At 38.2% G+C, this 21,345-nt stretch overlaps 1 protein-coding gene and 1 long non-coding RNA gene across 4 annotated transcripts in view; one reads left to right on the top strand and one right to left on the bottom strand.

Annotated features, from left to right (window-relative positions):
- Window positions 1-21,345, top strand: part of PDE7B (phosphodiesterase 7B) — a 168,943-nt gene that overhangs the window by 110,705 nt on the left and 36,893 nt on the right. For all 3 annotated transcript variants that reach the window (XM_056486535.1, XM_056486534.1, XM_056486533.1), the window contains one exon: window positions 19,810-19,893. In XM_056486535.1, coding sequence (XP_056342510.1) covers window positions 19,810-19,893 — 84 coding nt within the window. The remainder of the gene's footprint in view (window positions 1-19,809; window positions 19,894-21,345) is intronic.
- LOC130250656 (uncharacterized) lies at window positions 10,142-14,603 on the bottom strand. The gene is made up of 3 exons (XR_008840019.1): window positions 13,706-14,603; window positions 13,374-13,471; window positions 10,142-10,588 (listed from the first exon to the last, which is right to left on the bottom strand). It is a non-coding gene; the product is annotated as an uncharacterized LOC130250656 (long non-coding RNA).

The following is a 21,345-nucleotide window of genomic DNA, read 5'->3' as shown; positions in this document are numbered from 1 at the left end:
ATTTGAAAAATTACTACTTGACAGATAAATATTTTTTCCAAGTAGGGTGTGCTACACTTGATAGGTTGTTATAGACAGCATGGAGCTGTTAGGAGTGAGTTGCTCTGTTCAGTCACAGCACGGTCATTTGTGGCTGCAGCTGTTCCCATTTAGCTCTGAGTTGTTCTGTCCTGCTTTTCTGTGGGATCCTCAGGAATAACTGAGCGTCATCCGCTGGGACAGCAGAGCCCTCAAAACTCCCAATTAATCTCCCTGAGAAGTTCACCCAATAGTGTAAATGGCAATGGTTGTGTTATGACATGAAGACTTGGCTACAGAGAAGCGAATACAAACCAACTTACTCTTAATTACTTTTTAAAGGAAAGCAGATTTTCTCTATAGTGATAATCAATGGGACTTGTGTTTGGAAGAAAGACGGATTATTCAAAATGAAACCAAATCTGCCCAAGGCAGATTTTCAGTGGATCTTACTCCTTTTTAAGTTCACTTACACTTTCCTAAGTAGCTCCTGAATAATCTTTAGTAAGTGTGAATTAAAGAGCTGCCTGCACTAAAAAAAAAAAAAAAAAATAAAAATCAACCAAGGTCTAAATTACTGTTAGGAACAATTTTAAAGGCAGCAGTTCAATTGTATCAGCCAATACATTCTTCCTACCTTTTATTTTCCATGTCTAGATGGCATTATGAAACATTGTCATTTGTATTTCTTTATGAATCTTTATGAACCTTTCTTGTTAGAGGTCAGTGACTATAGAGTGACTGACTACATTTGTCAAATGTGGACATGCAGGACATAGCTTGGGTCTGTAGGTTTTGAGAAAACAGTCTTAACAAGCCTGTTGTTAACGCCACCATGAGGAACTGTGTGAGTCACACCATGGAGAAGCTGCACTTGTAGTTTGTGTTCCTGTACCCACTCAGTTCAGGACAATCTCAGTCTAGAGCAGCTCCTTTGAAGAGAGGAGGTTTATACTGCATCTTTTTTGGGTCCAGTGTCTCACAGTATACAGCCAGGACGTTTCAGCTCCGTGCTGCTCTGCCAGCTTGCCATGTCATGCACCAGTGTGCCATGCTCCTCCATCCAACACACGGCTGGTGTGGGAGGCAGCCTCATTTCCAACATCTGCGTCTCCTCCAGCCTTACAGCTGGAAAGGGAGGCAGCTCAAGGCCTGTCCTCTTTCTGGAAGTTTTCAGGCCTGCAGGTCCTAAGCTCATTTTTGGCATATAATTCTAAGAAATGGCTTTTATGAAGATTAACTTTAGATTTCTTAGCAACCACTGAAGCTGTATGAATTGAAAACATCACATTATCAAGTTTCCGACTGGAGTGACAGATTGTTCCACCCTGTCCTATTCCATTGTCAGATCAGAAAATGGAATTCTTCACTCCTCACGATGTTTCCTTGGGTGCAAAAAGAAATACAGTGTTCATAGCTAGAAATGAATAATGTCAGTTTTGTAATGACAAGATATTTCAAAATCACAGTCTTATGTCCTTTAGAATTTGTTTTTCTTTAGCAGTCTCCTCTGTTAGAACATGTTTACAGTAGATACTCTTTTAAACTAAAATTTATAAAAGGATTCAAAGAAAGAAAACGGGAAAATTGCCTTGACATTCAGTGACAGCTGTAATATCATGTAAATCATTACTAATGGAGACCAATTATGGAGGCTCAGAGTCGACTGTAATAGATTTTTCACACAAAGGAGGAAGGATGTTGGACCTACTGCAGAGCTGTAAAGAGGTAATTACATATCATCTTTCGTACCTAACAAATGAGATATTTTTAAAGATGTCACACTAGCCATCACACACCCAAGAACATCATGTTCCAGGAGTGGGGTGCTTTGTTTGCATCTGCATCTTTTAGAGCAGCCATCTGTACAGCAGCATCTGTGTGCCTGCTACATATTTTGGGTGTAGAAGTGCATTACCGTTTCATTTTGTGCAGTTGTTTGGTAACCTGCTGAGTGCATTGCAGCCATTTAGCATCCATGCTCTATATGCTGACTGCTGTCTTGCCTCAACTAATGTCCAAGTTCTTTTTCAAAGTGATTTCTACTTAGCAGTGGGACCTCCTCAAGACTAATACCTCCCATACAGGAAAAACGTCATTTTTTTGCAGTGGTATTTATACTGATGTCTTAGAGGATTTAATGAAACCTAGTGATATGAGGTTCAAAAGTCTTGTAAGAGATAATTATTTTTAGGTGGTGAAGATGGAATAGGTTCTATATGAACGCCCTTACTTCAAGGACATAATGCTGTGTGCTCCTGGCTCTTCTGTTAATTTTCATCTGATTTTTCAGTTCTCTGTACCAGCATTTCCCTTAGTTATGAGTAGGTTTTAATTAATGCTTCATCTCCTGCCTCTGCCTTATAGCTGGTGGAACATTACAGTAGAGCAGTGTGCATTGACCTGATAGATGAAAGACTGCAGTTGCACTTACAGCTAGATTCAGCTTTTATTGAGACCAAATGGAAAACTAAAGTGGCACTAGGACATGGCTTGTTTGTGAACTGGAGCCCAGACTAAGGAGCTGCCTCTTCATTAGACTGCATTAGGAGAATCCCAAAAGTCAGCTCTGCACCTGAATCTGTATGTTGCAGGATCATTTAGTGATCTGAGTATAAATACATAAACTTTTTCAATTTCAACATTAATTTACTTTAAACAAGTCACTTTTGGGGATCATGACTCTTCTCATTTGTTTGTCTGTTGCAATCATCTGGGCACTTACCTGCTTGGTGCAGAGATTTCAGGTACTGAAAACCTGAGGTGCCATCCTGTTCTCCACCTTTGTTCTGAAGTGAACTCTCCTGGAGACCAAAACACCTTTGTGTAAACTAAATGTTCTACTTAATAATAGGGTGAAGGATGAGCAGTGTTTGATGTGAAGGAGTTTGGTCTTAATGGATTCTCAGAAGTCAGTTTCAGTTTCCAGCATTAGTTTCCCATGTGTGAAATGGACTTTGTATTTAACAGCTGTGTAAGAGTGAGCTGAGCCTACTTGACCCTCATACCTTGCTTGCATTAACTGGAAAGGTCTGGTGTTCTATCTGTATTTTGGACTGGTCAGGTTGGGTCTGACCACTTGTCGCAGGCTTTGTGAAAGAAAGGCACTCCTAACAATACTAGTTAAAAAGCCCTGCATATTTTGTGACCTTTACCACTAGTCACATAAAAATTCCTTGGTATTTATTGAAGACATAACAGGGGCAGGACAGATATGTTTTCTTTCAGTTACTCCCCAAAGATCTGTTTTCCCATACAGAACAAAAGTGTGAACAAGAGAATGAAAGGACAGTTTATTTTCCCAACATGAATCTTTTTGTCAAACTCTTTCATCTTAGGATCTTACTGGTAAATAAAGTTTTGGGAAGGGGTCATGTTTCTGAAATATTTGCAGTGTTTAAACCTTTGTTTCACTTAATAAAATAATTTACAGAGAAACCATTTTGACTACCTTACTGCTGTGGGAGGCATCACATCTTAAAAAACATTGAAATGTATTTAAATATATTTAAATACATTTTTATGTACATAAACATGTATTTTACATGTGCAAATATATATTTCTCTTTTTCCTTTCTTTGTGCTTTGCTTTTTTTCCATTGGAGGATTTTTCAGGCTGCTGGCTACTCAAATCCTGTACCAGTCTGATTTAATTCATGGCCAACTCTGCCACTTGTTGTTTTGTCAGTATAACCTTTAGAGAAATAATGGATCATTGCCATGTATCAATAGGCTACTTTAGTGAAATTAGTCTCTGGTAAGTATAAAATCATGCTGGTCTCTCCAAGTAGCTGCCCAGAGCCATCTGAAAAGGACTGCTTGAATGAGGAGAGGTTAAAGATACCTGTCACCAAGCTAGGCTGGATTTCCACTGAGCATCTAGCAGGGAGTATAGAAAAATTACATTTAGGTAAAAAAAATGGATGGTGAGACCTTGCATTTCTACTGTATTTCTTGGTTTTTCAGTTTGTCAAAGGAATGTCTTTAAGCTGGTTAATTAACATGGCAGGAGCCTCCACAGTGTCTACAGCTACAGCAGGACAACATCTGTCTGCAGTAATTAGGCAGGAACTTCCACACTGAAGGGCTGCTCACAGATGGAGCTGATAGCTTGCCAAGCAGATGATGTAGGATTGTTTATACAAACCCACTTTTACTCTTAAAAACAATAGGAAGCACATATCGTTGGCAGTCTTTGGGTGTGAAACTAATTATGATAAATCTGAAATGTTAAGTGCCTGGTGTTTTGAAAATAAAATATACCGGGAAGGGAAACCCGCCTCAAATTCATTTGTACTGATGGGACAAAAAAAGACGAGATCTTACTGCAAGTTTATTGTACTGTGTAAAATAATAAAAACCTTTGAAGAATGGGTAGAGTTGAAGCTTTCTTGGATGTGCAGAATAGCTTTCAGTAAAACAAATGTGTTTCACACCTGTCCTATTTATTACTGTTGATAAGATTAGAGAATGAAGATTGTTGAAGAATTTCTTCTCAGAATCTGTCAAACATGTAAGATGTTTTCTTCAGGAAATATGTTGTCCTTCAAGAACTGGGATGTGAAATGAACTGAAGACATTTGAAGATGTCCTGTGGTATACAAGGGTTTTCCCAGTACGTTTTTTTTTGCTGTATGTAATGTTAATATCTATAAAAAAATTACCATAGCACTGTCCACTCCAGTATTTATTAGATGACACAAGATCTCATGTGAGCTAAAATTTACTTGATTTCAACAGAAAATATGGTAAGATAGCACAAAAAAACTCAAGGAAAATAAATGAAGGAAAGACACTTGGATAAAACACTGAGGAAAAATGTAGAATAGTTGGCTTCGATCTCCCCTGGCTCCCTCCACCCTCTCATAAATGTAGTGAAAACATTTGTACTCTATGACTACTGTTTTTTTTAATGATTACACACATTTTCTGAGGGCTATAAGTAATGCTACAAAGGTTGTTGGCAAAGGTGCTTCTTTTTCCAGTACCTTGTAGTAGTAGTGAAAGAAAATCGAATAACAACCTGTGTACTACTCTGGTTCAGCTATGTATGCTCTTTTTTGAGAAGCTCATTTTATACAGTAAGAAAATCTGGTATCCTACTTTTATATCTGGTAGAAGAGGTATTGCTGAAAGCACTTTAGTGATTTGCTAAAATGCAGTTCAGTTTCTCCATTCTTCACTCATATCTCTGGATATTATTATATAATGTCGTATTTTTCCTTTGTATGTGTTAACATGTTGAGGATACAGGGCTTACTTCTTACTAACAGTTAAATATATTTCATTCTAGAAAGTGTATATTAACTTCAATTTTTTGAACTTTGTGTCTATTCCACTTCAGGTACTTACCAGACTATGGGGAAAAAAAATAGTGAATTTTTGGGTCTAGTTTTTTTTAAAGTGTTAATCTCTGCTGAATTTCCTCACAGCCTGACATGAGTGTCCTAGGAGTGCTGGCTGCTTGTTTTTAGGAGTCGGAGTTTTGAGGCTGTTGGATCAAGGTCTTGAATACATGTGATTTTTACAAGTTGTAACTTCCAACTCAGTTCTTGAAATCTGGAATTTCAAGTTTCTGATCTGAAATTTCAAGACTCCTCAGTAGTATGTAAACAGAATAGCATATCCTTTTAATAATGGTAGGATCCTGTTTGCCTGAGTTTGTTTTCACCCTTCACCAATGCCAACAACTTTGATTTTTCACTGACCACAGTGGTTCCTGCAGTATCTGCAGACTTTGCAGTATCTGAATGCAGATGCAGTTGTTCAGTTTCTGAAAATGAAAGATTTGGGAACAGTGACTGCTGCCTCTACTCTGTGGGCCTGAGGGTGTGCTGCATCAGCTTCTGTGCAAGGCTCAGAACAACTTTTCCTTTCTTGTTGTTACTCCCAACACCTCCCCAGACCAATACAATTACTTTTCTGGGATCCCCAGTGATGATGTCAGTTATTGAGATTGGGAAGTGAGGTCACAGAGGTGATCAAAGAACTAGATCACCTCCAGAACCCCATTCCCGTTTGCATAGAGTTTAAATTACTTTTCCCTTTTGTTATACAAGTAGAAAGTCAGTTCAGAAAAATCAGGTTTGTCTTTTTGGGTGGAAAAGCAGAGCAGGCTGTTCATCTCCTTTGTGGGGAGTAACCACATGTAGCCACTACCTCTGTTGGCCTTTTTGCACCAGATATCTCAGTGTCCAGGGCTGGTGGGACACCTGGATCTCTGAGCAGATCTCAGAGCAACTGCAGGAGCCAACATGGGGATTGAAGACACCCAGCACTTGATATCTGAGACCTAGGAAAAACTGTTCTTCCTATATCTAGGGGAAAAACCCAACAAATATTTCCAGAGCTTTATCTCATAAAGACTGAGGGAATAGGAACATCTCATACTGAAAAACTAATCACAGTTGCAGTGTACTAAACAAATAAGATGGTGCTAGCAGCTCTATACCTATCCCTTCCTGCTTCAATGGATCGTGTTGCATTCTGGATAGACAATTACTCAGCTGTTTGGAATTGGGGTGGAATAGAAAAGGAGGCTCACTTTAAGGTAAACTGGAATATATGTCCTTTGTTAAGACATTAGGCACTCCTCTGTCAGCTGGTAGAATTTTAATCAATGTTTTTCATCATATAGTTGATACAGGATCTGTGTTTGAATAGCTGTGAATACAGTGTACATTACCTTGCTACACTTGTGTGGGAACTGAGTACAGTGTTTCTCCCAGTAATATACATCTGGTATTAGAGCCTGCTCCAAAACATTAGTCAGTTCTACAACTATAGACAGAATTTTATTACATTCTTCAGTAATGTGATAATGATGAGCTGATTCTTGCAAATTTTCCTGGACTTTTTCATCAGTGTAGAATCAAATTAAAATTTAACTTTTTCAGAATTTCCAAGTGTTTAGGTAAGTATTTCACTGGTTCAGTCAGTCTGCCAAATATTGAGTAAAAAAGGTTCTTGGAAGTTTTCTATCAGAGTTTCTGAACTGCTTCTCTGTAATAATTTAAAATGTAATTTGCAGAACCTTTATATTAGATATCATTTGGAAGTAGTCTAACTAGTTAATATTATTTTTATATGGGTCTTGATTTTTCTTTGCTAATCCTTAGTTTATGAATATACTGTTAAGTTAGATTCTAGGAAAAACAAAACTTTTTCCTGAATATTGCTTCAAGTTACACTCAATGTTTATTCAATGTTTTGAAGAAAAAGACAGTAACCTTACTGTTTTTTCTGTTGTGTGTTTCAATTCCCAGAACAATAACAAAAACTCCCAACATATGCAAAACAAAAAGAAAAAAAAAAAAAAAAACCAAAAAAAAACAAACTTTGGTATGAATTGCACAAGAGTATGAGTCGAGAAATACTTTTTATGTATCCTCACATGCACATGCCAAAAGGTCTCTACCAAGAGCTATTCTCTATTGAAATTTACAGGGGGTTGTAAAGAGCAAATACTGAAGTGCTGTCTTGCTCTTTTTCCTTTAAAATACTATTTGAGGAGGAGCCTGAGGAGCTGGGTTGCTCATAAAAGGATCTGTTTAATATCTTGGGTTGCTAAGCTGTAATTGAAAGGTAAATTTTGAGACAAAACAAAATTAAATTACTGTTTCCATAGTTTATTGTTCCTTTGGGATTCATAAAATCATCTCCAGTATTCTTTGCCTCCACCCAAAAAACTATCTTTGTTTGTTGAATTACAAGTTTTAGATTGCAGTTTTCTCTTCTTTCTGAAAAACTTGAGTTCCCTAAGAGTTCTGAAAAACTGAATTCCCTAAGAGTATGTTAAAACACAGGAGACAAAAGCCTCAGCTTCTGTTTTCAGTCCTGGTTGTGGAGAAAGGCAGTATTGCAGTGTATTCTGTCCATCAAAGGATCAGGCATTTCTCATGTAAAAATGTTGATATTTTTGGTGCTGTTTTGGTTTTTTGGGTTTTTTTCCATATTAACTAAAACCAGGGATGAAATGCATGGGGCTTTTAGTGGAAACTTCAAATATGAAGTTAACCTTACAGTTAAAAAATTAAAAATATTTACTAATGACACTTCTTAAAGGATGAAGTAATTGGAAGACATTAAATAGGAAGATAGTACTGTGTGTCTTGGCTTCCAGAAAGGGTATGATGCCAGCCTGCTCTGGACTGCCAACATCCCTAAAAGTTTCCTCAGTGGCTCCCTTCATAGTGGTTTTCCTGTATATACCTCCTGGTTCTTGATGCTGACCCAGTAAATAAAACTTTGGCAAGGTTTATGCCACAGTGGGCCTGAATTGCAGATAGTCTCTAGGTGTAGTTCCAGTGTAGTTATTCATAGATGGAGACTCTTGGGTTGGGCCAGTTAGCAGATTTGCACAGTTTTTACAATGTTAATTCATGGTTTTGTCCATTCACGGTGGTTTTGGAAGATTATTAATCAAATATGTATTGATGCAACTGTGAGTCTGAAAAATAGGTTTTTTTCCTGACTTCTTGTGGAAGTAGGTACAGAATAGGAGGAAGGAGGAAAATGCTTTCTCTCCCCTGCTCTGTCTGTCCTCTTCAGCAAGGGGCCCAGCAGAATCTATTTATTTCCAGGCAAGACAGGATTTCCCTCTCTTCAGGTGTGCTTGGCCTTTCCTGACAAAGGGCAATGTTCACTGCTGATCCCTTATGGGACACTGCTGTTTGTGAAAGTGAAATCAACACTCAGTGTACACAACTATGGGATGAGGGAAGAAATATATGGTGATGTACAGGGTCCTTGAGAGGGGGTCTGGTTACGGTAAGCCATGCTTAACCCTCTCTGTATACCCTGCTAGTTGCTCTTCCTTTCAGATGATAAAATTTTGCAGTTTCTGGAATAAAGAGCTGGAGTAGAACCCCATATTCATCTAAAAGAGTTGGGTAAAGGTTGTCTGGCAGCAGCTTGCACATTTTCTGGGCCCAGGGAAGCTCTGGTTGTCAGCACATCATTTGGGGAAGAGGCCCAGATGCCCCCTGCTCCTGCCACTGCTTTGTGTCATGGTCAGGGCTCAGCCATCCCAGGAAACACAAAACCAGGTTCTGGGGAAATAACCAGACTTTGCCCATGGGAAGCACCTAATTAAATAGTTTATCAGGTATTTTGTAATTACAGAAATATGTAGATAATTATTTTTCTTTGAGCCAGCTGGTGCTTATCTCTCTTAAGAAAGTGCCATGAAGAAAAAAGGTAAACTGCTATTTAATTGTACTTTAGATATTTAAGGCAACTGAACTGTAACAGTGACCAGGTCACAGAGACTATGCTAATGTTTTAGTAGCGTGAAATTCATCCAAAGCTTTCTCTTTTGCCACACTTTTCTGAAGTTTTAAAATTTAAATGCATAGTACCAAGCCATAATGATCCAGATCAGTGATTTGTTTAAGTGTAAGAGGCAGTATATTTGCTAAATTATAGCCAGATTAGAATTCTCCATTTGATGATTTGGGTGTGGTGTTTTTTGGTGGTGGTTTTTTTTTTTTTTTTTAATTTTTCTTTTTTTTTTAGATCTAATGAATTATTTGAAAAATACAGGAAGAATTTGTGAAAAACAGGAAGAGAAAATTATTTTCCAAACAGTAGATCAGTTAAGTTCAGTTTCCATTTGATGCGGCTTTGTTCTTGTGTCTAGCATCAAAATGTAATGGGTTCCATTCCAAATAGTTATATTACATACATATGCTATATTTTATTTTAAAAAATACTTTATGATTAAGAAGTATTGCATAATATAATGTAGACTAGCTTAGGACTAGCTCAGGAAATACTTATCTTGAATAAACAAATAATACTAAGTTACCTTATCGCTAAAAACCAGTGCTTACTTTGGACAAAGTTCTCTTGCCTTATTAATCAATATTTCACTGGGTTTTGGTGGTTCCATTGAGATACTAGACCAAATTTAAAAATAAGAAAGAAGATTTACAGTTATTTACCATAGATACTTTTTTATCAAAAGATAGAGAAGAATTTATTGCAATATATAATGTACAAAAAGAATTCAAATTATTAACCTCAAGATATTTGTTCCTGCAGTCTCCCATGTAGATAAAGCTTTTAATCAGAGCAAAGCTTCAGGTGGTGAGTAAAGTTTTCTCCTGCAAGATGTAACAGGAGATGAAGAACGTGCAGAGACTGACAAGGAAGGATTGTCCTATGCTCAATGCAGAAGATTGAGACAAATTAAGTTTATTGTGTCTCACTCACCTCCAGCGTTGGCTTTGTACTGATGCACCTTAAAGGGTTGTGCAAGCACCATACATTAGATACAGTGAGACAGACTGAATCAGCAGAGACTCAGTCCCCTTGTGTGAGGCAAATGGCAGCTGTGCAATTTCAGCACAAAATCAGAGGGGAGCAAATTCAGAGGGCCTTGTGCTTTTCCTGCTTGGCTCCACAGGCTGCCTTTCTGTGAAAACTGTTGATAGACTTGAGGTTTTGACTAATGTTAGGTGTTTCAAAAGTAGTCAGTGGCAATTGCTGTATTATTACTTATGGTTTTAAATATGTGTCTTTTGTAGTTTAATGGGAAAGAGAGGGTGGAGAAATCTTGTGGGCAAAGCTGTGGAAATAGAGGGAAATTTTCTTAAGTGTCATGTTAAAGAGTTGAAAGCAAATTTTGATTTAATGGCACAACTAAACCCCTCTGCATTCATTTTCTATTGTGTTGTCTAACTTAACTGTTGTTTTTTAAAAAAAAGCAGAGATAATTAGTGTTTGAATTGTGGTAATGTAGAAACCAGGACCTGAACTGCAGGTAGAAAATACTGTTGAACTGCTGAGGCCCTGCATTAGAGAACTCACTGTCTGCTCAGAACAAACAAAACACAGAAGTGGAAAACTGATGCATGGAAAGAAAACAGTTTGTTCCATAAGAAACCAGGAAATGAGCTCAGGGCTTATGATTATCATCGTGCATGTTATTTCCAAACATGCCCTTTCTTTCTCAGAAACAAAAAATACCAAATTATTGAGCATTATTAAAAAAAAAAAAGTTACATTTGTTCTATTCCACTTTGGAATGAGCAGCATTTTTTTCCATTAATATTTATGTCATTTTACCAATTTTTATTTTAACTAAATTAATTATATATAATATATAAAATTTTAAGTATTGGCTATGCTAGATTTACATTGATTGTAATATCAACTGTTTTCTGCTTGCCAACATAAGATTGCCTTAGCTGAAAATGAGAATGATACTTTGTGGCTCAGTCATTCTAACCCATTATGGGTGTTTACTTACATATAAGTTCTTGAAGGACTTGTAGAACAAATAATAAAAAGTTAATTTAAGAGATCCCTTAACAAATATTATTGCTGGGTGAGAAATGAGAATGCTGAACAGTAAGGCAGACTTGGTTGAATAAATGCTCGATGATTATCTCAGCTTTCTGTTTTTCAACTGCAAAACCCTCACTGGTGGATTAAAGTCCAATTGTATTCTCACAGTAGAAGAATTTAAAGAATTGTCAATGTTTAAATCACAAATTCATTTAATAAAATAAGATGTAAATGTTTGAAAGAATTCAGTTTGAAAATACATAGGCAAATACAAAAGGGTCTCTGGAAGAGTATCTATATCTAGAATGTTATTACAGATGAGAAAATGTAATTTATATTTGGGATGAATTTGGGTTTTGATGTATTCATGAGAGAAGAAAATCCTTATCTTTGGGGAATGACAACAGAAGTAGCTTCACCTTTTGCACTATGCATAGAGATTTGAATTCTATACCTCTTTTTGTCATTGGTCTTAGATAAAACAGACCTTTTGTGCTTTTTCTTTTATACAAAATGAAAGCCTAATGACTTGGAATTGGGAGTGTAGATGTCTTAGAAGTTTATTATTAATACATTTTTTTTTCAGTAGCTGAGAGTCTAGCTGAAGACTAGAATCAAAAAATTTTGAATTAAATAAGTAATAATGTTCTTTTATTTATGCTGTAATTTATTTGGGAGAGGGATGGGAGTTGCATGACAGTAGGATATTATGTTCAAAGTTGCCATGGTAATGCAACCTATTACCTGTTGCTAAGACTGTGCTGTAGCTGTTATTACTTTTATTACAGCTCTTAACATTGCTGGATGTATCCTTTAGTTTTTAAGGTGTTTGTTACAATTCAATTTCGTTTTTAGGAAAAGCAGTAAGTTTTTCCACTTGCCAGCAGGGCTCTACAGTGAGAGCAGTGCAAGTAACCTGATTCTGATGTGGCTTCTGTCCTCTAATGCAGGGAAATATACAAGCTGTCAAACCATTTAGGAAGACAAGATTATCAAGACAGTGCAGTGCCTTATCTATATTAATATCCACTTTTCCTATAAAGTCAGTGGAGACAGAAATTCCCCACCAATAACACCATACAAAACTCAATATACAAACAGGTGGTTTCTAGCATCAGAACTTGGAATGGTTATATCCATGTTACTAAGAGGATCCTGTCTGCTTCAGAGTGTCCCAGGACCTCTGTTACTGCTCCAACCCTGCTGAGCAGCAGCAGTATGGTAAGCCTGAAGTCAGCCAGAGTGCTTCCATTTGGAATCACAGCTGTGAGACTCTCAAGATGCCATCAGTCATATGCAGCTGTTCTCCTAGGCTTTCCTTTTCCTCTCTTACTAGTGCCTTCAGCCCCTCTGGATAGGAGATGGCTTGCTCTTTGCAATACAGCAAAGTCAAGATGGTTGTCTAAACCATGCCTTTCAAGTATGGAGGTGGTGATAAATAACTTCTGTCTTCTGCACTTGAAATGCTGTATTTATAAGGTCTCTATTCTCTCTTGTTGGATTCTTTTTTTTCAAGACCTGTGTCCTGATTTTAGTTCAGTAACTCCCTATCCTTTCCTGCTAGAGAAAAACACTTGTCTATCTTTTTATCTGCATGTGAAAGCCATTGGCTAAATTTTGCAAAATTTGTTCTGGCAAGCTTCTTCCTATATCTGAATCTCCCATGTCTTCAAAAGGAAAAGAAGTTCCTAATTAAGCAAGCTGTGCAAATTGCCTGTTCTTATGCTCTCTGTGTCCCGTGGTTTAGCACTTTATGTAAACTTTTATATAAACTTTCGTATTTCATCTAGAAAATACTGAAAGGTAAGTAGATATCATTCAGTAGAATCAAAGAGATAAGTTTTTGTGTTTTATCCAGAGCTGTACTCCAATGGCTGTTGCATAATAAGTGCTGTTTTTTGTTTAACTGAGCTGTGGGATAATATTACACTGTACGAGTGTACACAATAGGTTCGTGTTTTGAGGGTGTGCCTACATTGGTGTGAACTAAAGGTGTATGTATCTGTTCTGTTTGTTGGCAAATACTCACAGGGATAATCACAGCCAAAGGCTCACTTACTCACAGGTAAGGGGTTTGGTGTGGTCCCAGTTTTCTGAATACAGTCCTCATGGGTGAGATCTTGGATTCTTCCCTCCTCATGTCTGCTTATAATCATGGCACCTAGTTTAAGAAAAGAAGGGTCTTAGACTCCATCTGCATCAAAGTGAGAAACATGGGTCTTAGAAAATCTCTTTAAGCATTAGTCACTGGGTGGAGGCACCTCCTTCACTCATTTAGACCTACGAGTGTGTGAAATACGTTTGACCTTAAGGCAATAATTCGAAGCCCATTATCAAAACCAAAAAAACGTGAAAGAATTGCCGGTGCAATATAATTGACATTTTGGGAACCTACCTGTGTTAGCTCACACAGTGGGGAGTTTATGCCTGTCCAGTCGATTCTGGCTACTTTTTCAGTCAGATATTAGTCTTGCAGGCTCTACATTTGCTCATGGAAGAACAAACAGGTCTGTGTAGAGGGTAGTGTGAGTGCTGCTTCAATATCTGAGTTTCTCATGACTGCTGTTATCTGGTTCTCTATGGCAGTTTTCTCATCCTCTTGGTTTTCACTTGTCTGCAAGAGCTTTTTCCAAAGTCTGCAAGAGCTATGCCTCAAGTTCAGTTCAGTCTTTTCACCAGAGTCATATGATATGGTTAAAGAGAGTTTTTGAGTGTCTGTAAAACAACTTAACAATTTAACTTGCTTATTTGTCAGAATGGACATTGGCTGTTAAAGATATGTCTGTGGATCCTAGTGTCTTCCTCTATATCCAGGTAAGACATGCCTGGAGAATTCCAGCATTGAGAAGGGTTTTATGAACAGATTGTCAGCTTCTCTTTTTTGCATTTTACTGATCAGCACAAGAAGTGATGATAATAGTGTTTGGGAGGTTAAGATACAGCTGCGGTGTGGATTTTGGTCTGTAAAGGAGGGCAGAAATTAAAGCTGGCAGGTATAGTAAAGCAGTCCCAATAGTTCTTGTTGAACATAAGAACCACCATTCACTTCAAATACTAAATAAACAGGATGCGTGAAATGTCTCATCTGCAGCTGGAAAAGGAATTTTTAACAGTTGAACTATAAGTAATTGACTGGTAATAAAAACAATTCATTCACAGGGTAGGAGCACTACAATGGAAATTAGGAGATTTTCTATGTAAAAAACTTCTACAAAATTGAATTACAGTTTTTACATCATCATTTTATCCTCATTTTGTAAAAAGGAAGTACCAGCAGCTACTCTCCTTTAGAGCATTTTGAAACAAATCTGCAGAATACATAGGATGAAATCAATACTTATGAACTCAGGAACACTAGCAGAAATAGTAGAACCATGCAGCATACAGCATGGAAAACCTTACATTTTGGAATGTTTACATGCTTTAAAATTCAATGCTTACAAATGAATGAAGTGAGGTGGCTGCTCCAGTTTCTCCTGCTGCAAAGGGCAGCTGTCCTGAGTCTGTAAATCAGTCTCTCTGTGTCTGTTCAGAGGAAATGGTTTCTTTTAGAACTGATGCACATGAGAAATCTTTATAAAATGCCTTCTACAAAAAAGAATTTACAGTAACATTTATAGCACTATAGCATTTATAGCACAGAATGAAAATAATCCAAACCAACGTGAATAAACATTAGATCTCTTCAAATAAAAATACAATTCCAGTAATTCTGGTACTCACTTTTAACCTAACTTTTCATTTGAGTTTGCTACTTTTACAGAGCAACACTTCTCTCTTTTAGAAAGCTTTCCACTAAAACCAGATTGATGCTTACAACATTACCAGGTCCTCTTCCTTCAGGTCAGAAATCCGAAGCCTTTTCATAACTGAAATAGTGGAGGAGCCGTGGGCTCCATGGAGTCCATAAGAGGCCTTACTACTGCTGCTTGGTTTTCCGTGAAAAGTTGTCAGCCACTGCTGTATGCACCCTGAGCAGTCAACTTGAGAAACACTGGAATGAAGATTGCAAGAAAGCTTGAATGGAATAAATACTTGTAACCTCTTGTGAATTTGCTGTGGTGTCCCTGATTTACCACATGGAGCTGTGTACTAAACAGAATCAATAATTTGGTGGTTCTTCCTAACTTAGGCTGGATGAAACTACTCTGTTGTTTTGTCACATCTATGGCCCTGTTTTCTCTCCTGATTTGTTGTGCTTGCTTAGTGAAATTGAATCGCATGCTGTTTCAGGCAAGTCTTCTAGAAGTTGTTTTCCTCAGTGCAGATGGCTCTTTCCTCCAGATGTGAAAGGCAGTTAAGAGCTGCCTCATTTTTTTCTTAACCCTTCTGAGCCATTTTGAAATGCCCTTGATGCTATGGCTGCAGTAGTGCCATGGTTCTTGGTTCCTGTAGCTGATTGTCTTGGGCCTGTGATGCATGTCAGTCACAGCTCTGGCTCCTTATATAGATTGCTTTGGTTTGTTTGGTTTGTGTTCTTGTCTGTTTTAACAAGGATAGAATAAAATTCAAGAGCACAGCAGCCCTTGGGAGATGTCCCTGCTGGAACCTCATGTGGCAGCTTGGCACCAGTGAGGGTGCAGCCCTGGTGTTTGCAGCTGCAGATGTTCCAGCCTTGCATCTTCAGCCCAAAGCAGTCAAGGAGAACCTGTACACTGACCATTTCCCTTCACCCTGCTTGTTTCATTTGGGAATACAATGAGCTGTCAAAATTTCCTGTCTTGTTACCACAGAATTCCTTCCTTTTGCTCTAAAAAAGGTTATTTATCTAAAACTGCTAATTGCATAAATTGTCAGAATGACTGCTTAACTTGATTTTTAAGGTGGAGACAAAGAGATGGTGGACTGGTCACCAGAGATGGTCAAAGGTAAAGGTGTGGTGGGCTGATGAACGTCAGCCTCAAAGTCATCTGCCAAAGCAAAAAAATAAAGTTAAGTGTGTTGCCATGAACAGCCCTTGCCCCTTGGAAATCAAAATCCATGTGAAAAGTTGTATATCTGGTGCAATCCTTGTTCTTAGTCTATCTGTTGAGTGTACTTAGCTGTAATTAAAATAGAGAAGTATATAAATATTTTCCAAATATGTGAGCCAAGAAAAAATGGAGGAATGGAGGTGTGGTCGTTTTAGCCCACCACCACTTCCTAACTAATCTTTCTCTAATGATGTAGAGAGACTAGGTGGCACCTGGTGAAGTATTTTGAAATAACAGATTCATGAGGTAGAGCTACTTGATAACATCTTTGACTCATCAGAAACTTGCCTTCCCTCAGGATAAAGTTAATAATCATATAAGAATATAAAGATTTTAGTGGCTTTTCTTAAGTCAGCAGGGATGCAGATTTATTCTGCATACAAATTCCTATAGTGCTAGAGATAGCCCAAAATTATATTGTCTGTATAAAATGTAAAATTACACAAATAGCCAATCATCACTAATTTGTCATGACTTCAGTTCCTGGGCTTTGCTAGTTCAATAAAACTCATTCACATTTCTTACTAGTTGCATCCATAGCTCCATTACTTTCGCTCTCTTTGCTGAAATAGCTTTGAATAGAGTACATAGGCATCTAATTTGGCTATTCTGTAGCTCTATATGAGACAGCAGCACCGTGGGAGGAAGCTGAGCTACCAGGATCATCTAGGTAACTGGGCCACAGAGCAGTTGGGACAGAAAAGGTGACAGCAGCAGTGAACTTAACTTAAAATAGCTGTAGCTGTTAATACCCAGTATCTCCCAGCATTGTGTTATCCTCAAGTATCAGGAATGCTCTTCTTTGTCAAGATCATCAATAAAAATTCTTTAGGACCATTCCCAGCATAAATTTTCTAAATATCATGGAGTTCATGAAGTAATTGTTCCCAAGCAAAGGTTTCCTTTCAATGCACCGTGGTATCTTCTTATTTTTAGTCTTCAGTTCTTGTACTCATCTATTGCCTTCTCTTTTATGTTTAACAAGGTCCATACAGTTGAATTGCACTAAGTATTGCTTTCTTTTTCTTTTGTCAAATAGTTAGCTATTTTGAGGTAATTGAGTATCTTGTATGCTCTACTTTTGGTAAGCCCACCTTGTGTTTTCTTCGGTGTTAACAGTTGTCTACCTACCTTTAGTGTTCTCTTCCTCAAAATTTTGGGTCATACTCTTGAGATCAGAGTTTAGCAATCTTTTTGATACATGACCGTATATGATTTTCTCTTCCTCTAGTACTATGGTACCTCTTTTGATTTGATAGATGCATTATTTATTCCTAGAAAGAATATCAGTCTTGCTGGTTTTATAGTATCGTAGGCTTTGGGTGTTTTTTCCGATTTTTGGAGTCTGAATTTCTCTTTTTTTTTTTTTTAAGTCTCTGCTGATATAGTCACAAGTGACATGTTTGTCAGTATGTAATTCAGAGGATTACTTGCAGATTCCTGTTAATTCATTGGTGCCTGCAGAAAAACAAAAGTGTCGGTCAAGGCATGCTCTGAATTCACACCCGTTCTTAATTTGCTGATGCCTGTATTAGTAGCAGGCTCAAGCCTGCCTGATTTTTTTGAGTTTATATAATGTGCACCATACGCTTGCCATTCTTACTCTTAGTGCACACGTGAGCCAATCTGATGGGTTACCTGTGGCAGAGAGCAATGCTTTTAAGTCTGGGTGCTGCTTCATGGGCTCTGGCTTGTGGGTGCCGATGAATCCTGCGTTGGTGTTTTACAAACTCTCCAGCTATTTGCTCCACCCTTCTACTCTTCAACCAAGGATAGCAGGGGGATGGGTTCCTATACCTTCATTGCCAGAACTGCATGGTGTGTAATTTTGAGCTGCTGATGAAGGTAGACCCACAGCTGTACCGTGCCTTTGAAGTGGAACAGCTGAAGAGCAGGTAGAGGATTGCACCTCCTGCTCCTGCTATCAGGAGGGGTAAGTGGGGTCAACAGCAGCTTGAGTTGTTTTGGACTGGTTCCTTAGGGTGGCTGGCAAGCAGGAGCTGAGAAAAGGGAACACGTGTTCTGTCTCTGGGAGCAAAAAAACAAAGTGAAAGTAAGGGTGAGAGAACCTAGATTTATACTTATAATCAAAAGTGACTGTGTTTGAAATATTCTTAATTTGCACGTGCTCTCTTGTGTCTTTCGTATCTCTAAGGACCCCTAGAGGGCACGGAAGTTTCTCTTCACCTCAGATATTTAACTTAATAATTCTACTTGGCTTTCTTCCCTTAAACATAATTGTAAGCACATTTTAAGTGAACATTAGCTAGAAAAAAATAAAATAGCATTTAACTAGGTCCTTCTTTTATGCTACAAGTAGTGTTCTTGTTTTAAAATACAAACAGTAGAAGCTAGCATTAGCTAGCCAAATTCTGAAATTACTGTTGTTTAGATTAGTCAGATGCTATAGTTGTATCCCAGAGAAAATGCAGTTCAGACTAACTAAAAATTCATACTTTAGTGCAAACTTTGAGAAGACTACAGTGTGAGCTGTGTAAGGATGTGCAGTGGGTATGCTTTCAACACTGCGGTCTCTGTTTCTATATAGGAGGAATTAGTATGGTGAAGAACTAGAGTACTCTAACTGGAACCTCAAAATCTCCAAACTTCATCCTATTTAAGAATTTTTAATATTTTGGTCTTGTTAATTGCCTGTAAAGAAACAATTGCATTGCACTACAAGATACTTAAAATTACAGAAACAGAAAAATTACATCTGTTTTACCACTGTTTCCTGTCTACTTCGATAGAGGTTTTGGAACTCTTGCTCATCCTGAGGAGCATTTTTCTCCTTAAATTAGTTTTGCCTATTTCATCAATATTACATGATAAGTCAGGAACTAGTGCACAGCAGTGCTAATTCTTAGTTTTGTGTTGGCACTTGATCATCTTCAAATATACATACTAACGCTCCAGAGTAATGCTTATCTGAGAACATCAGGTTTTCACTTACATAAAACAGCTGCAGTGTTCGAGGAGAAGGCTTGCATTTTCCACACTGCTCAAAGAGCAGACAGTAAAACAAAAACAAACAAACAAACAAACAAACCACCCACCTAAGTGTAAAAACATCTTAATACATTTTTGGGGGGATTTTTTGCTCTACTAATATGAGACTGGTCCCACAGCTGTGGAGTTCAGTTGGATTGTGGGCCTAGTCCAGGCCTTTTCATGTGAAGCCATGACAGTCAGAGTCCTACCTGTTTTTGGTTGAGGAGTAATGAGAGTCTTTTTGTGGAGTAATGAGAGTCTGCTTGCTGGGCAAGAAGTTGTTCAATAGGATAATGTTGTGGTTTAATTCCAGCCAGCAATGGAGGGTTTTTTGTGTCTTTATTCTGATAAGAAGATCAGCTATACTGCTTTATCCAATTACCAGGGATGTCATGGGAGATGATTTTTTGGACCTTAGTTTTCCCACTGGAGGAGCATAATGTCATCACTTTGTATTAAAAAGTAGATCTAGATCAAAACAGCAGAGAAAGGCAGCTGCCCCTTCTAATGTCTCTGGGGATTTTGTGTTTTGCAGGAGATGCACGGGTGAGAGGTCAGACAGGGGTTGTCTCCGAGCGCCGTGGCTCCTACCCATTTATAGACTTCCGTCTTCTTAACAGTAAGTGCAACCCTTCCTTCAGGTCTGTATTTAAATAAAAACAAATAAAAATCTCTGTTGAAAGTATGTGAAGCAAACTATCTCATCTCATCTCATCTCATCTCATCTCATCTCATCTCATCTCATCTCATCTCATACATATCTGTAACTCAGCTGTCTTCACATAGTCACCATTAATTCCATTATTTCCACTCAGTGTCTGGCTGTGAAATATTTTGATTGTATGAATAGTCCATAATGCTCAATCTGTCAAATGTAAATACAGCAGGGCCATGGGGTGTGCTAGGGAAGGACAGGGGCATTTCAGAATTAAAAAGATAAACCTCTGTGTCCTTTAGCCTCTTAGACAGCAGTTGGAAGAGATTTATGTGAAGCTGTTATCCGGTCATATAGAATTGGCACAGAAAGGGAGCATGTGACAGCACTGACCAGTGGTTTACAATAACATTAATTTTTCCAACAATTAGAACCCAATCCAAAGCCCCATGGAGTCTTCTCATTGACGTCAATGGATTTTGGGTCAGGCCAGCAGTGAACATCTGTTAAAAATAATCTTAACCTCATTTTGATTGAAGTTATTTTGCCACTGTTGTAAATAAAGGACAGCAAATCTAAAAAGGAAAAGAAAAAAACAAACCGAGACCCTGTTGTTTTTTTTTTTTTTTTTACCTTATGGTTTCTCTATACCAATGAGAACCCATTAGTGAGTGTGTAAAAAATAAAATAAAAAAAACAGTGACCACTTAGTCTTGGGCGCTGTAGCACTCAGCCTGGATGTTGTGTTAACTTCAGTGTTCAGACACAGGCAGAACTCGATGTGTCCTTCTGTATTGCACAAGCAACCTTTGAAAAAACTGTTACTCAGTGTCTTCATCAAAACAGACTGGAACTCCAACAGTTTCAGTGCTGACACTGTTATGCTTCTAGCGACTGTTCATCAAAGAGCAATTGGAACCAAAGTTTGAATTCTCCTCTTTGTACCTCCTTGTCCGGGTGCCTGGGGAAGGGGGAGAGAGGAGGAAGCGGGGAGTGAGTGGAGTGGGGAGGAAGCAAAGCAGGAAGGCTGGCTGGGAGTCAGGAGTAAAGAGGAGCTGGGGAGGGGAGGGCTTGGGATCTGAAGGGCTGCATTCACCCACACTGGCAGAGTTACTACCACCAGCAACGTGCTGCTGTCAGTCTTGCTGATTAAAGGTGTTTTCTGTAGGTCCACCAGAGAGCTTGCTGTGGCTGAGGTAGAAAGACATAAGGGGTGAGATGGGTCCATCAGTTTTCCCAGGATAAAGGGAATAGCTTCCTTGTTGAGCAGAGTTTTGAGGACAACTTAGTTCTGACTTGCCAATGAAAAGCATGAAGAAAAATTAGGTGTAGGCTAGCTGGAAATAGTATTGGTCATGCATGCCCTTACAAAGACTGAGAGAAAATAAATTTTTATTAATGAAGTAGAAGTGGAAA

The sequence above is a fragment of the Oenanthe melanoleuca genome, chromosome 3 (genome assembly GCF_029582105.1).
Source record: "Oenanthe melanoleuca isolate GR-GAL-2019-014 chromosome 3, OMel1.0, whole genome shotgun sequence".
Lineage (NCBI taxonomy): Eukaryota > Metazoa > Chordata > Aves > Passeriformes > Muscicapidae > Oenanthe > Oenanthe melanoleuca.
This window is presented reverse-complemented; position numbering and strand designations above follow the sequence as displayed.